The sequence below is a fragment of the Desmodus rotundus genome, chromosome 2 (assembly GCF_022682495.2).
Source record: "Desmodus rotundus isolate HL8 chromosome 2, HLdesRot8A.1, whole genome shotgun sequence".
Classification (NCBI taxonomy): domain Eukaryota; kingdom Metazoa; phylum Chordata; class Mammalia; order Chiroptera; family Phyllostomidae; genus Desmodus; species Desmodus rotundus.
In genome coordinates, this window is record NC_071388.1 from 3,115,801 (window position 1) to 3,132,020 (window position 16,220).

At 53.9% G+C, this 16,220-nt stretch overlaps 1 protein-coding gene across 3 annotated transcripts in view; it reads right to left on the minus strand.

The window, feature by feature from the left end:
- Window positions 1-3,633: 3,633 nt before the first annotated feature.
- Window positions 3,634-16,220, minus strand: part of RCAN1 (regulator of calcineurin 1) — a 76,251-nt gene continuing 63,664 nt past the window's right edge. For 2 of the 3 annotated variants that reach the window (XM_045195527.3, XM_024561440.4), the window contains exons 2-4: window positions 8,765-8,938; window positions 7,163-7,322; window positions 3,634-5,348 (exon numbers count right to left, since the gene is read on the minus strand). In XM_045195527.3, the coding sequence (XP_045051462.1) occupies window positions 5,176-5,348; window positions 7,163-7,322; window positions 8,765-8,785 (354 nt within the window). In that variant the 5' untranslated portion in view covers window positions 8,786-8,938 and the 3' untranslated portion in view covers window positions 3,634-5,175. Of the gene's footprint in view, window positions 5,349-7,162; window positions 7,323-8,764; window positions 8,939-11,441; window positions 12,061-16,220 lie in introns of those variants that run through there. The other variant, XM_024561441.4, reaches the window with a different exon arrangement.

The following is a 16,220-nucleotide window of genomic DNA, read 5'->3' on the forward strand; positions in this document are numbered from 1 at the left end:
ACCAGTGTGGGGAGCGTCCCAGGTATGGGATGTTTAGTTCAGTTTCCCAAGGCTTGGGGACACCTTCCTGAACTATTTGCAGGTCTCAGAAGAGGGAGGTGTCCCTTTGGGGGACTTTGCTCCAGAGTGGGCCACCCTTGGCCCAAAGCTACAGGACTGGTTCTGGCTGCCACTGCGGTCTCCCTCTTCAGCAAGGGCGGGCCTGAGCATGCGTGAGTGCCCGCAGCTGCCCGGCTGTGGGAGCTGGACCTGCCGTACACACCAAAGAGCTAACGGTGGGAGGGCCGTCCCAGGTCCTGTGGAAGGGGGGTCACCACCGAGAGTAGGACCCTCTAGTCAAGGTTATTCACACTAATTAGCTACTGCTCGGAGCAAACAGATAGAAAAAGACACCCCCCCACCCCACCCCCGCCAGCAGCCTGCTGCAGGCAGGAGATGAGAGGGACTCCGTGTTGCTCTCAGGGCCTGTACTGGTTTTCCATTTCTGTACAACCAATTGTCACCAACGCGGAAGTTTAAAGCAGCATGTGCCTCCCTCACGGTTTTCGTGGGGCGGAAGGCCAGGTGTGGGCCGGTGGGTCCTCCCCTCAGCATCTCTCACGGGGGGAGGCCACCCGGCATCACGGTGTCAGCCGGAGCTGCGGGCTCACAGGGGCCTGTCAGGGTCCTCATCCCAGCTCCTGAGGCTGACAGTGGCATGGATGTCCTCGGGACTTAAGTCCCCTTCTCCTAGCAGGCTGTTGGCTGGGGACTTCCCCCTTGCTCCCAGAAGCTGCCCACAGGTCCCTCCTCTCCCAGCCTGGCAGCTCACCTCTTCCCGGCCCACTAGGGAGCCCTGCTGCGGCCCCTGGTCTCCATTGGGAGCTCACCTGATGAGGTCAGGCCCAGCCGGGACAGGCCTCTTGGTGAACTCAAAGTCAGCTGGGTTCTATTTGCAAAATCGCTTTTCCAGAGCAACACAGGCATGGGAGTGAGGTCCCATGGAAGTCACAGGTCCCACACTCAAGGGCGGGTGCATGTGGCCCCCTGGAGCTAGTGTGGGGATCTCGGGGCCCCCCCACCCAGACTCACAGTCCCGTCCTCACCCTCTAACCCCGCAGGACTGCCGCAAGCCCAGGGGACTCGCCAGCGACAAAGGAACCATCTCTCGAGACTGGAAATGCCCACCTGCTGAGCTCCCTTACCTACTCCCACATGGCTCTTCGTGACCTGCCTGGATCCCCTCCCTGCCTTCCCTGCCTCCCCTTCCAACACCTCCAGCCCTGTCCTTCTGTCTTTGCTGTCCTCTTGGGTGGGTAAAGAGCAATACAGGCAGCAGGGGGCGCTGCTGGCCTTGGCTGGGGGCAGCCACACCTGGGCCCTGCTCACCTTCCTAAGATTCCTAACTGTCTCCAGGGGTCAGGACCCTGCTCTAGGAGGAGGTGGGCTGAGCTGGAGCCTGCGGTCCCTTGGGTCCCAGTCCGCGTTGTTGCAGGTGGGTGGCAGAGTGCAGGGGCAGGGGCTCCCAGGGCCAGGGCCCTGGAGCAGATCAGATGTTCATGCCCCCCCCCCCGCCCCCCCGTGAGGAGTCAGTCAGAGGCGGAGCGGTGCCTCGCCAGGGGCCTGGGCCGCCCCTTCTCTGAAGGCCCCTCAAGCTGCAGCGTTCACATCCTCCCTGCTTCTTCCCTCAGGGGGTCTCAGGAATGTGACAGGGCCTTCCTCCTGTCCTCTTTCTGAGTGCAGTCCCCCTGGGGGGGCTCCAGGCCCTCCCACGCTGCATCCCCAGCGACAGGCGGGGGCTCGTCTGTCCAGTGGCCGACCAGGGGCCTCTGACCGGGCTGTCAGCTCACCTGGCCCGAAGGTGTGGCCTGGACATCCTGCGGGGCAGCTGTGGGCACTTTCCCCCATCACAGAGATCACCACGGCGGCACTGCCCGTGGCTACGGTGACGGCTGTGGGGCATGCCTACACCGTGTGCGGTTCATCTGCGTGATGCCCCCCCGCCCCACTCCTGATTCTTCCACATGAAGAGATTTTCAGGAAGTTCCTGCACACCTGCGTACTAGTACCTCTGCAAAGCAAATTCTTCGCAATTTCACAAACCACCGGCCAGAGAGACCCCCCACTGGAACTGCCGCTGTTTCTGCCTTATGAAAATCACAAATTCCAATGAACTCAAGGAAAAGCAGTCACTTGGCAGTTGAGGCAATAATAAAACCGCGTGAAGAATGTTAGACTTTGGAAGCATCACCGTGCCTGTGTTGCTTTGAGAGGCACGGTGATGCTTCCAGTGCCATTGTAAGCCACTACTTACAATGGTTGTCGGTGGTCCTAGAGAGCTTTAAAATGTATTTCTATAAGAAAAAGAATGGTGTGGTGTTTTTTGTGTGGGAATTTGCAGGAAACATGTTTTAGAAGCTTCAGAGATGAAGTTGACCTTGTGGAAAGTGGGGGTTTTTCTCGTTTCTTTCCCCACTAGTTCACTCATTTGAAATGCCTCGCTGCACATGTTTCTCTGGCCCGAAACGCCACTCTTGTGCGAGGTCACGTGGCAGCGTGGGCCGACACTCGCGTCATGAGGCTGAAATCAGTTTCACTCACCACCGACTGACCATGTGGGCTCTGAACATGTAAAAATTAGTCACACGTTAAACTTTAAAGAAATGTGAGCCGAGTCGATTTTTAGTATCGCCACACTGTCAGGGACACACCCAGGTTCTTGCAGAAGAGCACCATCAGAATGCTGCTCACGGCCACTCGGGCTGCCGCTGGCCCGACTGGGCAGCGACACGGTTTTGTGGACACCGTTCAGGCGTCAGACACTTGAAAAGTTGTTTTCACTAGGGCGTGATCCTGACTTTGTCCATTTTCTGAGATCTGAAGATTGTATCGAGTTTGAAACACGGAGTCAGCTTTACGAAGGCACACTCTCCGTGGGACGGCGTGCGGCTCGGTGGGCTGGGGGCGACCAAGCCTGTTGCTTGCTGCTGGTACCACGCTGCCCAACCCAGATGCGGATCTGCGCCCTCGCCCTCCCCGCCGCTCCGTGACTCCGTCCCGGGGGTCTCACCCATGCCCTACCCCAGCTCCCTCGCTCTTCCCTCTCACTGCTCTGGCTGCCGGGCAATGTGTTGGGTTAAAACACTGAGGTGCCTACGGCCCTCCTCACTAGAGAGGGGCATATGCCTCACGGGTTGTTCCTTCTCAGTGACCTCTCACCGCAGCAAGGAAGTCCGGGTGAGGCAGGCCTTGGCGACACAGAAAGCTCCCCTCCCATTTGTCGGGAGAGTCTCTTGGCAAAAGGCTGCCTGAAATTCCGACGGAGACTTCCAGGCAGACTTTTGCAATGTAACTGGCCTTTGCCGCTTAGTGTCTTCCACGGGCACCTTCTAGCAGACAAGAGGACTTTTCCAGCGGGCAATCCCAGGGCTGTCCTCTCATGTCACCTGCCCAGACAAAAGAAACCCTTCGGTTTGTTCCATCCTTTGTGCCCTTTACTACGTGACGTGCTGTCGGCGAGGCCGACCCTCCGTGAGCCCGAGCAAAGACGTGGAGCTTCTACGCTCAAAGGGATGGAGGGACGTGTCCTGAGACTGCGGAATTCAAAAAGGGTTCACGGACTGACCAGTAGAAATAAAGGGACAACCAGGCAACTTTTCCATAAAGAACATATTGTGTGGATTTATTATAGAATGCAGTTAAAAAAAATATTCTGAGGTCAGCCTCTCCAGTTTGAAAGCACTTACCTAGGAACACACCTACGGCTACGCAGCGGTCACCCCGCCCCGCCCCCGCCCCACCCCCACCAAGTACTGTAAACAGGGTTTTCAGAACCTTCAGTCAATTTCTTGATGTGAACAATTGAATTTACTCATTTCTTAAAGAGAACCGTCTTCCCATTTCCCAAAGCATGCACTGTTAACTTGGCATTAGGTATTTCAAAACAACAAACTTTGTTATGGTATTTTTTTAAGGCCAAAATATAATACCTATTTACCAGACATACACATTACAACTAGAAAAAAGTCACAGACACTAACGAGGGTGACAACTCCATCAGGAATGAATGGGGAAGGCACTGCGTCCCTCTCATGTCACCGTGCGCCCACTGCCCACGCCACATGCTTGGAATTCAAGTCCCACCCAGTGTTTTACGGTGTTTTCTACCACGCACGACCACGGGCCGGTTACCACCTTGCATGCTATTCTTCCACTGCCGTATCTGTGCACCCGAGTGCACCACAGGTTGGGGTCTACGCTATCAGCTTTATTTACAAGTTCATCTTGATGGTTTGGTGGGTTAAAAAAAAATCAACTATTTTAACCAACCATCCCCAGGAAAGGTTTTTGGCTAGTCCTCATCTGTCGTGAACCCCCGTGTGTGAGGAACAGATGAGGTCGACTCCACCCCAGGACCCCGAAGCTGAGTCTCTCCCCCACTAAAAGCCGGCAGTGAAACTCTGAACTGTGTGAGTGGAACCCAGCCTGGGAGTTTGAGAAGGACCCCCTCAGGGAGAGCATGGGTGACAGGAAGCTAGGTGACATATTCCGGGCAGAATTCCACATGTGCTGTCATCAGGGGTCGTGAGTCTGGAAAGGGGCTCGCTTCCAAACGCCTTCCTATTTTCCCAAAACATGCCACAGAACGAGGGCGTAACTCTACGCAGGGACGAGGGTTAGTTTTGCAAATCAGTAACGCACATGCACGAACATCGGGACGCAAGGGAGAAAAACCAAACACCACGGCGTCCACGCTGCCTGTGGCTCTCCCAGCCTTCCTGCCTCAGATGCCGCAGGGTCACGGGCGCCTCTCGCAGCAGGGGAGGGGCTACCTGGAGGGCTGCGTGGGAACACACCCCGGGCCCACCGACCAGCCTGCCCTCGGCAAAAGCAGAACCCAGCAGGAAAGAACGAGTACAGAACACTATGGTTATCGGGTTTTCTGGAGACGTTCCCTAACGCCCTCGGGCGGTCACCCCGCACGAGGTGATCGGCCCAGGACACCCCCGGGCCGTGGACGTCGATGGGCAGTACCAGAACCAGGAGACAAAGCCTTGATCCTCTTCTGGGCAACGAGAACTGGAATTCCCGCCACTGCGATCGTGGCTGCCACCTCCAAAGTGGTGCCCGGCCACTGCCACAGCCAAAGATTCCTCCCCGAGAGTATGACTTGGGACTCTTCCTCCAGGAGCCCGTTCAGCTCAAGTGCAGGGGCGTGTACTCCGGCCGCCGGGTCTGGATAATTTTGGGTTTGGGTCTCTTCGTCCTTTCCACCTCGTCGTCCTCCTCGTCCTCCTGGTCGCTCTCGCACACGTGGACCACCACGCTCGGCGTGGTGTCGGTCGCGGCGTGCAGCTCATACTTTTCCCCTAGGGAAAGAAATGCACTGCTCGGTGACTTGGGCGGGAGCAGAGAGCCACCCGGCGGGGGTGCGCGGGGAAGGCCGGGGTCTGCTGGCCTTGCTGCTGCGTGGACCGTGGGGACGGAGGGACACGGCCGGACACGCTCTGGGTTTCTGTGTCTTTGGTGGAAGGAGCAGGAAGCAGGGTCTCCTCCTGCCCCTGCCCTGGGTGCCCTCTCCACAGGGAAGGCACTTTTATCATAAAAAGGGGGATGCTTTTCTGAAAGGCACTGGTGAGACGGGGTGTCATTGTAACTGTGTTTGAAAAGGGCCCCAGCTCTCTCGGGAGAGAACGGAGGTGGGTGGCTGGCTGGACCATGGGGAACCTTGGCCGGGAAGCTCTTTACAAACCCTACCAGCCTCCCATCAGTCACAATCCAGGAAGCGTGGGCGCAGAACCCCGCCTGCAAGATCCCTGCCATCTTGGAGACTGCAAAGCGTGGCTGAAATAGGAACTATATTATTCGTGCTCGCTGTTAGGTAAGCTAAGGGCAGACTGATTTTATGATATCTTTGTTCTAAAAAAGCTTCTCAAATGAGCCTTGTGCAAGCAGCGGCAGATCCCAGGGCGTGCGGGGATCTTCTCTGGCAGCGCTCCCTGCCTCTGGAGCGGCCCGCCCTGTCTCCCCACTCGGAGCCCTGGACGCCCATCCTCGGCTCTGCTGCTGCTCACCTTGGCCGGGGCGGCCAGGAGGAGCACGTGCTTCCTTAGACTGGCCGTGTCCACCTTGACCTTCACGCCACCCGCGATCGGCAGGAGGAACGTGAGCCTTGCTTTCTGCCACAGAGGAAGTTCCCATCCGGGCAGTGTTTTCAGAAATGTGATCTTTTCAGTAGGAAACTGCTGACGGCCCGAGAAACTAACACCCTCCACCCAGAGGAACATCAGGTGGCTGGTCAAGCGGAAACAGGGAGCAGCTGTCTCAGCTTCGAGCCGGTCTGCTGCATGGATCGGGCGAGACGAGGGCTCACACCTTTTCACCCCGAGACCACCCCACACCTGCTTCCTCACCCAAGCCCTGTATCACACAGGACAGGAGCCACGGCCAGTTCAGTTTCTCACAGGCAGAGATGGAGCGCGGCCTGCAGGCCAGGCCCTGCTGGGCTGCTTTGTGGGACGGGCTCAGGGTTGCTCACTCACACTGCGCCCGGGGAATAAGGCCTGTTTCATGGGGGAGGACCCTGTGGCCAGAGTGCCTGGAACCTCTCCTTTCTCTGGTTCGCTCAGCAGGGGAGCAGCCCAGGGGACCCCGAGGGGGCAGGGCTGGGTTCCTTCCGCACTCTGACCCATGGTTTTGCCCTCCTCCAACCGGAGGCGGGCAGGTGAAAAATCACATCTAGGACAGAACAACCCTCACCAAAAATTCCTGAAGGTGGGGTTCTGTTTTCCTTTCCCACAGTCCAGCTGCTCATCCCCACTTGGGGCTCATCCCCACTCAGGGAGACAGGACCTGGGGCCTCAGGCCACCCACACAGGCTGTGCCCAGCGGGTGAGGGGGTGGAGTCTCGTGGTGCCTGGTCCCCACAAACCAACCACAGTCCCTGCTGCACACCTCCCTTAGGACTGAGGCCAGAGGCTGGCGCTCACGCCCCGGCACGAGTTACACAGAACAGAAGATGCAGACAGAGAACATCCACACTTGCAGCAATCACACGGGGCTGAAGGGACCATGGGGGCACCATGGGGCCCCAGTGCAGGCGAGCATCTGCATCTGGGGTCTTCAGGAACCATCTCTCCCCGTCTGCCTGCCCCCGCTCCCCGCACCTGGGAGCCCCGCTTACCTGGCCCTAGCTTGGAGATAGCATATAAGAGGTCATAATTTATGACAGGGGTGGCGTCTTCCACTTGTTTCCAACCAACGGGCGGCGAGGCGGGCGGAGAGATCAGAAACTGCTTGTCGGGGTTCGGGGGGGCCAGGTGGGAGCTCCCAATGTGCAGAGTCTGGGGAGAGAGAGGAAGAGGGGCGATGCAGACACAGTGTGACAACACGGCCCAGGCAGGGCAGCAGGCCGGGGGCATGGTGAAATGGCCTAGAGGGCGTCCAGTGCAGGCTGGTGCAGCCGTGACGGGAGCCCCTCCCAGGGTTGGGACTCACAGGCGACCCTGCTGGGCCCAGATGGTGGAAAATGGTCAGATGTGGCTTTTGCATAAATGGGAAAACAAAGCCACCGGGTCCAGGTTGGAACGAATCTAGAAATCCCTTCCTTCCAGCCCTCACATCAGAGGCCCAATGGAAGCTTTAGCAGCCAGGTGACAGGGGACAAAGCAGGGATGGGGGCCTATGACAGCCTCAAAATTCCTTTTCTCCAGGGCTCTGAATCATATGCCCGAAGAGAAAGAAAAAGCACCCCTCTTCCATGAGACAGAAAAATAACAAGGAAAAAAAATTTAGGATCCCAGTTTGAGCTTAAAAGCTCTACCAGTGATTAGAAGGCTGTCCAGAAAGATCTTACATCAAAATCTCACCGGGGGGGGGGGGTGAGGGATGGGGAGAAAGGAAACAGGACTCGCATGGACAACGGTGAGGTACTTGTGGGGGGCGGGGCACAAGGGGGATAAATGGTGATGGAAAAAATAAAATAAAAAATATCTTCCCTGTTTGGGTACACCCCCCCCAATTTCTACAGTGCATTTACTTAAATAATCAGAAACACTCGTGGAGGGATTAAACAGTTACTTACAGAAACCACCAAATGTGGAAAGGAGCATATTCAGAGCTAAGCATCCTGAGTCAAAGCCGGTGCCCAGCACACACCACTAGGGGGCGGGGCAGGGCATCCCAGCTCTGAAGTCCTGCAAATTGGCCTTTTCTGCAGTCCCGAAGCTTCCCTAGAGGGGCTGCTCCTGTAGGTGCCTGGGGAACACCAGGGCCCCAAGGGGCTCACTGTAACCAGGGAACAGCCCCCAGAAGCTCCTTCCCCTCCCCCTTCAGCCTGTCTGACCAGCACTGTTACACCATCACGTGGGGCTCTGTGGGGGAGAGCCGTGCAGGGGTGGCAAGCAGGGGGGAAAAAGCCAATCCAACTCGCAGCGTCGGGGGCTGGGCTGAGATGCATGCCCACTGCAGACCAGTCGTTCCCCACAGGAGGGGCGCAACATCTGCGCCCTCGGGCAAATTCACGGAACCAACTGCCCCGATCTTGGGGACCGATTGCCCCCTCCTTCCCTGCATGCTACACCTTCCCCATTAATAGCAATACTCCACCCAAGAAGGCCAAGAAGTTACTTTCATACACACTCTGCTGTTTCCTGAAAATGAGCGAGTCAGAAAAATCTGGAGCATGAATTTTGCCTTTCTCGGGATGAATTCTCATAGTGCGAAATCAACGCAGCTACCGATTTTCAAAGAGGGAGAAGCGTGCGTAGCAATAGACTCAACTCACCTGAGCAAAATATAATTTCATCTCCTTCCCGAGAAATTCAGTCTTATGCAGCTGCAGCCTGGCATCTGCTGCGGATAAGGGGTTGCTGAAGTTTATTCGGACACGTTTGAAGCTCTTAAAATACTGAAAGGTGATGTCCTTGTCGTATGTCCTGAAGAGGGATTCAAATTTGGCCTGGAAAACAAAGATAAAAGGCCTTAGAATGTACCTTCCTACACCTGACTAGACCCCTTCGGGACGTTTCTGATGAGGCAGCGGGCCACGGGTCCTTTCCGGAACTCCCGACTCCTGGGAGCAGACGGAGCGAGCACCTCCCCGCTCACAGATGCTGCGTCCCGCCCCTTTAACACCATCACAGAGGACTTTTATAAGAAAGGAAGAATGTAGGACCGACTAAACTCACTCAGCAGAGCCACTCCCAACACTCAAACGCTCCCCATGGTCACAGACACGTTCTTCCTAAAGGACAATGAGCTTCTGCAAGGGGCCCTCTGGCCACCTGTCACCCCTCTGGCCTGATGGAAGGGAGCTCGGTTCCCACCACTGCACCTCCGGACCGAGTTCCGTGTCCAGCAGGTGTGTCTCTGGGGATTAAAATCAGTGGAGCTGACTTGAGAACACCATGGTTACTGACTTGGAAAACAACACGGTTATGAATAAGGAGCCTTGCACTTTCTAATGTGAAGGACAGAGATTTAAAAAAAAATCCCACTATTGTTTTCTCACTTAACCTGTTATTTTTTAACTCTCTAATACAACACTGGTCTCAAAACCACTGCATGCTGGCTTCGAGACACGAGCACATCGGCAGTGTGACCGGCCTGGTGGCGATCACAAGCTCAGCACAAGCTCTCAGCACGGGGTGCCGAGTTCAACGTTCCACGTTTAGATTCAGGAGCGAGCTCATCGGCCTCCTGGGCAGGCTCCGAGGAGAGCTCCCCGGGCTGGAGGTGTCTGTGGGGGGTTGTTTAAGGGGCTCTGGATACCCACCGCAGTCCCTCCAGGTTCTAGCCGGAGAGGGTGTTTAAGGACAGACAGTCGGAACTTGGAGGACAACACATAGACTTTTGGGGGCCATATTTTCTGGCTGAAGAGGGTGGTGGGGCAGCGTGCCTTGCACACAGGTGAGTGATGGATGCAGAAAGGAGCTGGGCCCACAAAAGGCCCTGGAGACCTATGGGAAGCTGTGTTCCTGCAGAGGGGAGGGAGGCTTCCAAACAAGAGAGGAGAGCATCTTCTGGAATATTGGGAGCTGGGAAGCAGGGAGGGAACGGGCCTCCGGGGATGTGTCCACTCCCCCTGGCAGGGCTGTGAGCAGGTCCCGAGTGCCAGCCACTAGGCAGGTTGCGAAGGGGCAGGGGGACCACACAAACTTTCACTGTTCGAATTCCCTGGCTTTCCTCTAGTTCATGGCCATGTCTACAACTTTCCCACGAAGCCTTGGCAGAGGCAAAGACCGAGAAAGACGGCAGAGCAGATGCTAAGGCTGGACTGCACCGGGCAGTCTGCGGCTCTTTCCCCACCTCTCCTGAGCTTGGGCAAGGTCCTGGCATAGGTGGCCGCATAAATCTGGCATCTCGCATGACCTCATCGGTAGGCACTGTGACCAACTGTGTAGTTTTGAAGTTATGATTCATAATTTAGGAGGGATGACTTTGACAAATATTTTTAGACTTGAGGTCAGGGCTCGGACCAGAACACAAGTGAATGCACGTGAGCTTTTAAATCCGTGTTACTGCTGTGCAATTCTCTTCAGAAATGCTCTTACTTGTTCTGACAACTGGTATCTCACTATCGTAGGGCTCAGTGGCATCTCTACTTTGCTAAATTGGCAATTTTACTCACATCAGGCTAATATTAAATACGTGTTGCACTTTTAAACATAGAATGTTCTCTAATATCTAGTTCAAACCCTACAGCCTGGGCTGGCAAGCTTAGTATTTATAATTATGGGGTTAAATTTGATTAAAGAAAAAAAAAAGAAACCTTCACACGTCCAATATGGCTTTGAGTAGATAGCACGTTACACGAACGCCACCCCCCAGACGGGACACACAGAATTCACTCACATCCAGTATTGGTAAAGATCATGGAGCTGGCTGGGGCGGTGCTGATGAAAATCTTACACCCTCATCAAACGAAGAAGAAAATTATAGTAATGGAAGTGACTAATTGTATTAATTGCCAACATTGAGAGCTGCTTCCCAGGAGGTACACTTACCCCACACTTATTTATTCAGTTTTATTATTTGCTATGGCTGCATTTTCTCAAGCTAGAGAAATCTGTAATTACTGCAAACACACAAATACCTTTACAGTATTCATTTCCAAAGATAAAATCAATTTATTCTGAACTCTAGAGGCCACAGCGAAACGTCCTATTCACTAAGAACTTCTGAAACGTTCACCCAGAATGAACAAGACCCAGTGCCCCACGTCTGCCTCTCCGTCAGGGGACCTGGTTGTTCTCAAATCCTGAGAACTTCAAACATCCCTCACAGTTAACTCCTTAGGAGACAGCTGTTGATTTTTAAGGCTCCAAGTATTTTGGATTACTTCAGAAACCCCAAACCCACAAGAGATCCACATACCTCCCCCCTAAATATTTCAGTTAATAGTCCCAGTTAACGTAATGCTTTGAAAACTCTCAAAAATCACATCATATAAAAAGCCTTACCCTTGTTTCACTTTCGCTGAAGACATCGTTGTTTGCCACACAGGCAATCAGGGAGCTAAAACTGTAGTTAAAATTTCTAAAATGCATCTTCCTTCCTTACAGGCAGCGCGCTAGAGACGCACGCGGGCCAAGCGCGAGAGCGAGGCTGCTTCACCAGCCAGCGAGAGAACGAGCGGCTGGGGGTTCTCCGCGGAGCCGCTGTTTATAAAGCGCTGCGGCGGCCCAGCCCCCTCGGGGAAAAGCGCCCAAGCGCATCCTGTTTGGACAGCGAATTCCTGAGTCAAGTCTTGGAAGCTCCAGCAGACAGGGACAGAGTGTGAGTTTCTGCTGGAAAGAGGTGACGTCAACACCTTAGTCATTTTCCCTATGCTAATTAACGCTGCCCGGGCAGGATGGAAAAATCTGCGAGGTTCTCTGCAGCTGCCTCGCCGGCTCCTGCAACATAGTTTCCACTGGTAGTAATTCCACTCGAAGCTCAGACCCTGTGCTCCAGCGCACTCAGGGGGACGACCCTCCCTAAGACGGAAAATGTTACAACAGAAAAGGAGGAAGGTCCGTGGTAAACAGTAATTAGCCTCCAGGGGGTTTTCAAGGCTTTGAGAAACCTGGACACCAGCCCTGGCCAGCTGTTTGATCCCTGTTATTTCCTGAAGAACAATAAAAGTTTCATACTGGGGCAGTGGAGAAAACATCTGAAATATCTTTGTCAATGACCTACGTTTTCAAAGAAAACAGTGGAACTCATTGTGAAATATGGCCTTTCCCCCAGCTGAACTTTATTGGGCAAATGCCTTAGTGCCCACTTGTCCTGCGCAGTGGCACTGCCGCGGGGAAACTTGTGCAATCACAGAATTTTCACTGGAAAGCTGTTTCGTTGTGATTTGAGAGCTAGGAATATGCAACACTTTGATCGTTTTGTAGCAGCTACTGAATTCAGAGAAAGCTACAAAAACACTTCAAAGAATCTAGTGTATGAAGTTGAGAATAACATTCCCAGGTCCGGAGCTGAGAGACTCATAGTAAAAAAAGGTTTTTTTTTTTTACTAGGAAAGGAAGGCAAAGTGGAAGGAATGCGCGGTGCCACTGAAAAGTTAGACCAGCTGGCCTTTTCCAGGTTTGTTTCTGGGAAGTGTGTGCTGTGGCTGGACCTTCCAGGCACTTGACTAGTTTAGATCCCCTGGTTAGTCTGGGTCCCGGGTCCCTCCCACTCTCCCAGGTTCATTACCACCTAGAAGCATCCTCCAGTCTAGAGACACAGGGGCACCTTTTGGGCTTCTGAAAGTTCAGTGGAGCCCTACCATTCACTGGTAAAGAGTCAGCCCAAAGTACAAAGAATATATGTAACGGGAAAAAAACAAACCAGAACATTAATTCTTCCAAAAAAAGGAAAAGCGAAGTCTTGGATGAATGAGTGTTACTTAGTTTCTGTGCATGGGTCTTACTGCCTACTGGAGAGTTAGTTACGTAAGAAACTGGGTATGGTGTTTGCTTTGCCAAATTACCTGTAACTCCCAACCTGCACATATTCTAGAAAACGTTGGAACACCGCGAACAGAATGGTGTGCATCAGGCGCTCAGGGGGAATGGCCACAGTGGGTGGTGCTTGGGAGGGGAGTGGGTACTGGGACTGAGGTGCCCAGTGCTGGACACAGCGTGTCCTGGGGGCATGGAGAGACTTTGGTGGTGCTGCTGGTGGTGTGGGTCCGGGGGTGTTGGGGCGGCTAAGGGGAGGGGCAGGGAGGGTGGCCACACGGGGCTGCACTGCCCCCTCCAGAGGGGCTGGGCCTCCCCTGGCTGTCCCCCCCTCCCACTCCGACCCTGTCCCCTCCTCCACTGTGTCCACTGTGGCAGACAGCTTGAAAGGCGATAGGCGGAGGGGGAGGAGGCAAAGTTCGCTGTCTTCTCTTGTAAAACACACTGACATGGAGCTCCAGTTCAGGCGTGGGGCGAATGTGGAATATTTCTGTTCACCTGAGACAATAGTGCTGAGCTCCCCAAAATTTGCAACCATTATAAGGATGAAAAGAAAAAACAAAGAGTCAGATATTTGAAGACTGACCAACTGTCCTCGCGCATAGAAATGAATGATGAACGGCTGATTTTTCACTGGGCTGCCCAGCGAAAAGTTTCACAGAACGTGTAATCCTGTACCTGCCTTTGAACTGATTTTAAGTGCCACCTGAATCAAAATCGGTGAACCCAAGTGCTTCCATTTTTATATCAGGGGAGGGGCTCAGAACAGTGGTCAACTGCAGGGAGGGTGACAGGGTGCTGCGTGGCAAAAATCATCAGCCCCAAATGGTACCAGGGCCCCACGTGGGGAGAGAGGGCCCCCAGGCCCACCAGCACAGGCTCCTCTGCCTTGGAGGGGCAGGTGCGGAGTGGACTTGGGTTTTCGGCGTGCCAGGCTGAGCGGCGTGGCTCCTTCATGGTGCTCCAAAGCCCTGGCTGGCTACGGGCACAGACACCACACCGGTCCCCATACCCAGAGGCAGCACTGCTTTCCCTCTCCTCGATGCCCTTCTACCTACTGCTGACCTGACGGTGTATGCAGGACTGCCCGCCCCGGACTGCATGTCTATCACACGTGAACTTGGACCTCATGGAGCTCTAAACCTCCTACGCAAAATGATTTACTTTGTAAATAGTGATTTTCCCCACCAAGAATGAAAATTGATCCAAAAGCAAATATTTAAAGAAACTGATTTTCAAAATAAACAAATGGGACTACTTCAAACTAAAAAGCTTCCATGCAGCAAAGGAAATCGCCATCAGAATGAAAAGGCAACCGACTGGATGGGAGATGATATTTGCAAACGGCCCGTGGGATTAGGCGTTGAGTCCAAAACATATAAAGAATTTGTCCAACTCGACAACAGAAAAACAAACCACCTGATTAAAAAACGAGCAGAGGATCTGAGCATTTTTCCAAAGACATACAGATGGCCAGCAGGTACACGAACAGATGCTCAACATTAACTACTACGGAGATGCAAATCAAAGCCACAGGGAGGTGTCACCTCACACCTGTTCGAATGACTACTATCAAACAGACAAGAAATAACAGGTGTTGGAACCCTTTTTGGTGGGAATGTAAATTGGCTCAGTCACCATGAAAAAACCCGTATGCCGTTTCCTTAAAAAATCAACAGAACTGCCTTGTGCTCCAGCAACTCCACGGCTTGTGGGCATTCGCCTGAAGAAAACGCAAACGCGAACTTGAAATGCTGTAAGCGCTCCTGTGTCCGTGGCAGCGCTGCTTGCAACAGCCCAGATATGCATGCACCCGAAGTGTCCGCTGGTGGCTGAATGGAGAAAGACACGGCACATACATGCAGTGCAACACCACTCGATCATAGAATAGAACGAGATCTTGCCGTTTGTGAAAATACGGATGGACCTTGCGCGTATAGTGCTCAGTGAGGCAAAACAGAGGGGAAGGCGAGTGCGCACGAGTGCACGCATGTGCGGAATCTGAAGCAAAGGGAAGCAAACCAAATTCACAGGCAGTGAGAACCGACTGGCGGTTACCAGAGGGGAAGGGGGTTGGGGGAGGGGGAGCAGGGGTGAAGGGGTCACCTGTATGGTGGTGGGTGGTAATTGGACCTGTGGGGGTGACAACTTGGTAGTGAATACAGTTGTTGAATTACAATGTTGTGCACCCACAACTTATATAATAATAATAATAATAATAATAATAATAATAATAATAATAATAAACAGGAAAGTCCAAACTAACCTGTAGCGACAGAAACCAAATAAGTAGCTGCCGGGAGCTGAGGGGGCGGGGGGGGGGGGGGCGGGGGGGGATGGGCTGTGGACCGACAGGAAGCCTCTCCTGGGTGTGGAGACCCTCACCTGCATTACAGTGGATGTCACAGAGTGTTCACCTGTCAAAACTGACTGGTATGCTTTACGCTTGTGAAATTTATGTCACGTAGGTCACGCCCCACTGAAGTTGCCGAGAAGAAATTAAAACAAAACACTGCCTTTCTACTTGTGCACCCCTCGTGGTTGGGGGCGCAGGGGCATTCTCGCCGCTCTGCTACAGGGACGTGAGTGAAGGGAAGAGCAGTGCTGATGGCAATGTCCCTTTAGAACTCTCGAGAAGCAGACTGAAAACGGCACTCGAAAAGGTAAAACTGAAGCTAAAGGAGAAATGAAATGCTTCAGCCAACTGAAAGCTGTAGATGCCGTGCGTTTCTCCCGTTCTCACCATTAACAGTCCCAAATGCATCTCTTGAACCTGTGCTTGCTTTCCCAGACTCCAGGCAGTTACAGCCTCTTTCCATCACGCTGCTCTGAGGGAGACTCGAGGCTGACCTTGAATTCTCCCCTGGCCATCCCAGCATTCCTGGGGCACAGTGAGGATGACCCCGGCATGCCCAGGGACCCCAAGGCGGGGACGCCTTTGCCCAGTGACACTATGCCTGATGACCACAGAAGACAAGAGAGTTTGACTTTGTTGTGCGAGCCAAAGCACAGGGGATGAGGAAGTTTGCAGGGGGTCCTGGGGCAGGAAAAGGGGCCCCGGTGGAGGTAAGAGGGGCCGGGCATTCACCTAGGATGCCGGATGGACCTGCGTTTCGGCGAAGGGCTTTCCTGTCCTGCAGTATTTGCAGCTGTTCCCTCTGTCACGGTGCTCCCTCATCTCCAGCGGTCACAGGGCTCTTTCCCTTACTCCGCATGGCCAGTTCCCCGTCCAAGAGGTCTTGTTCACTGAGGAGAGTGTCCCTGTCCTCACCTTGGAAACTGGGTTAACATCAAGTTCAGGGTTGG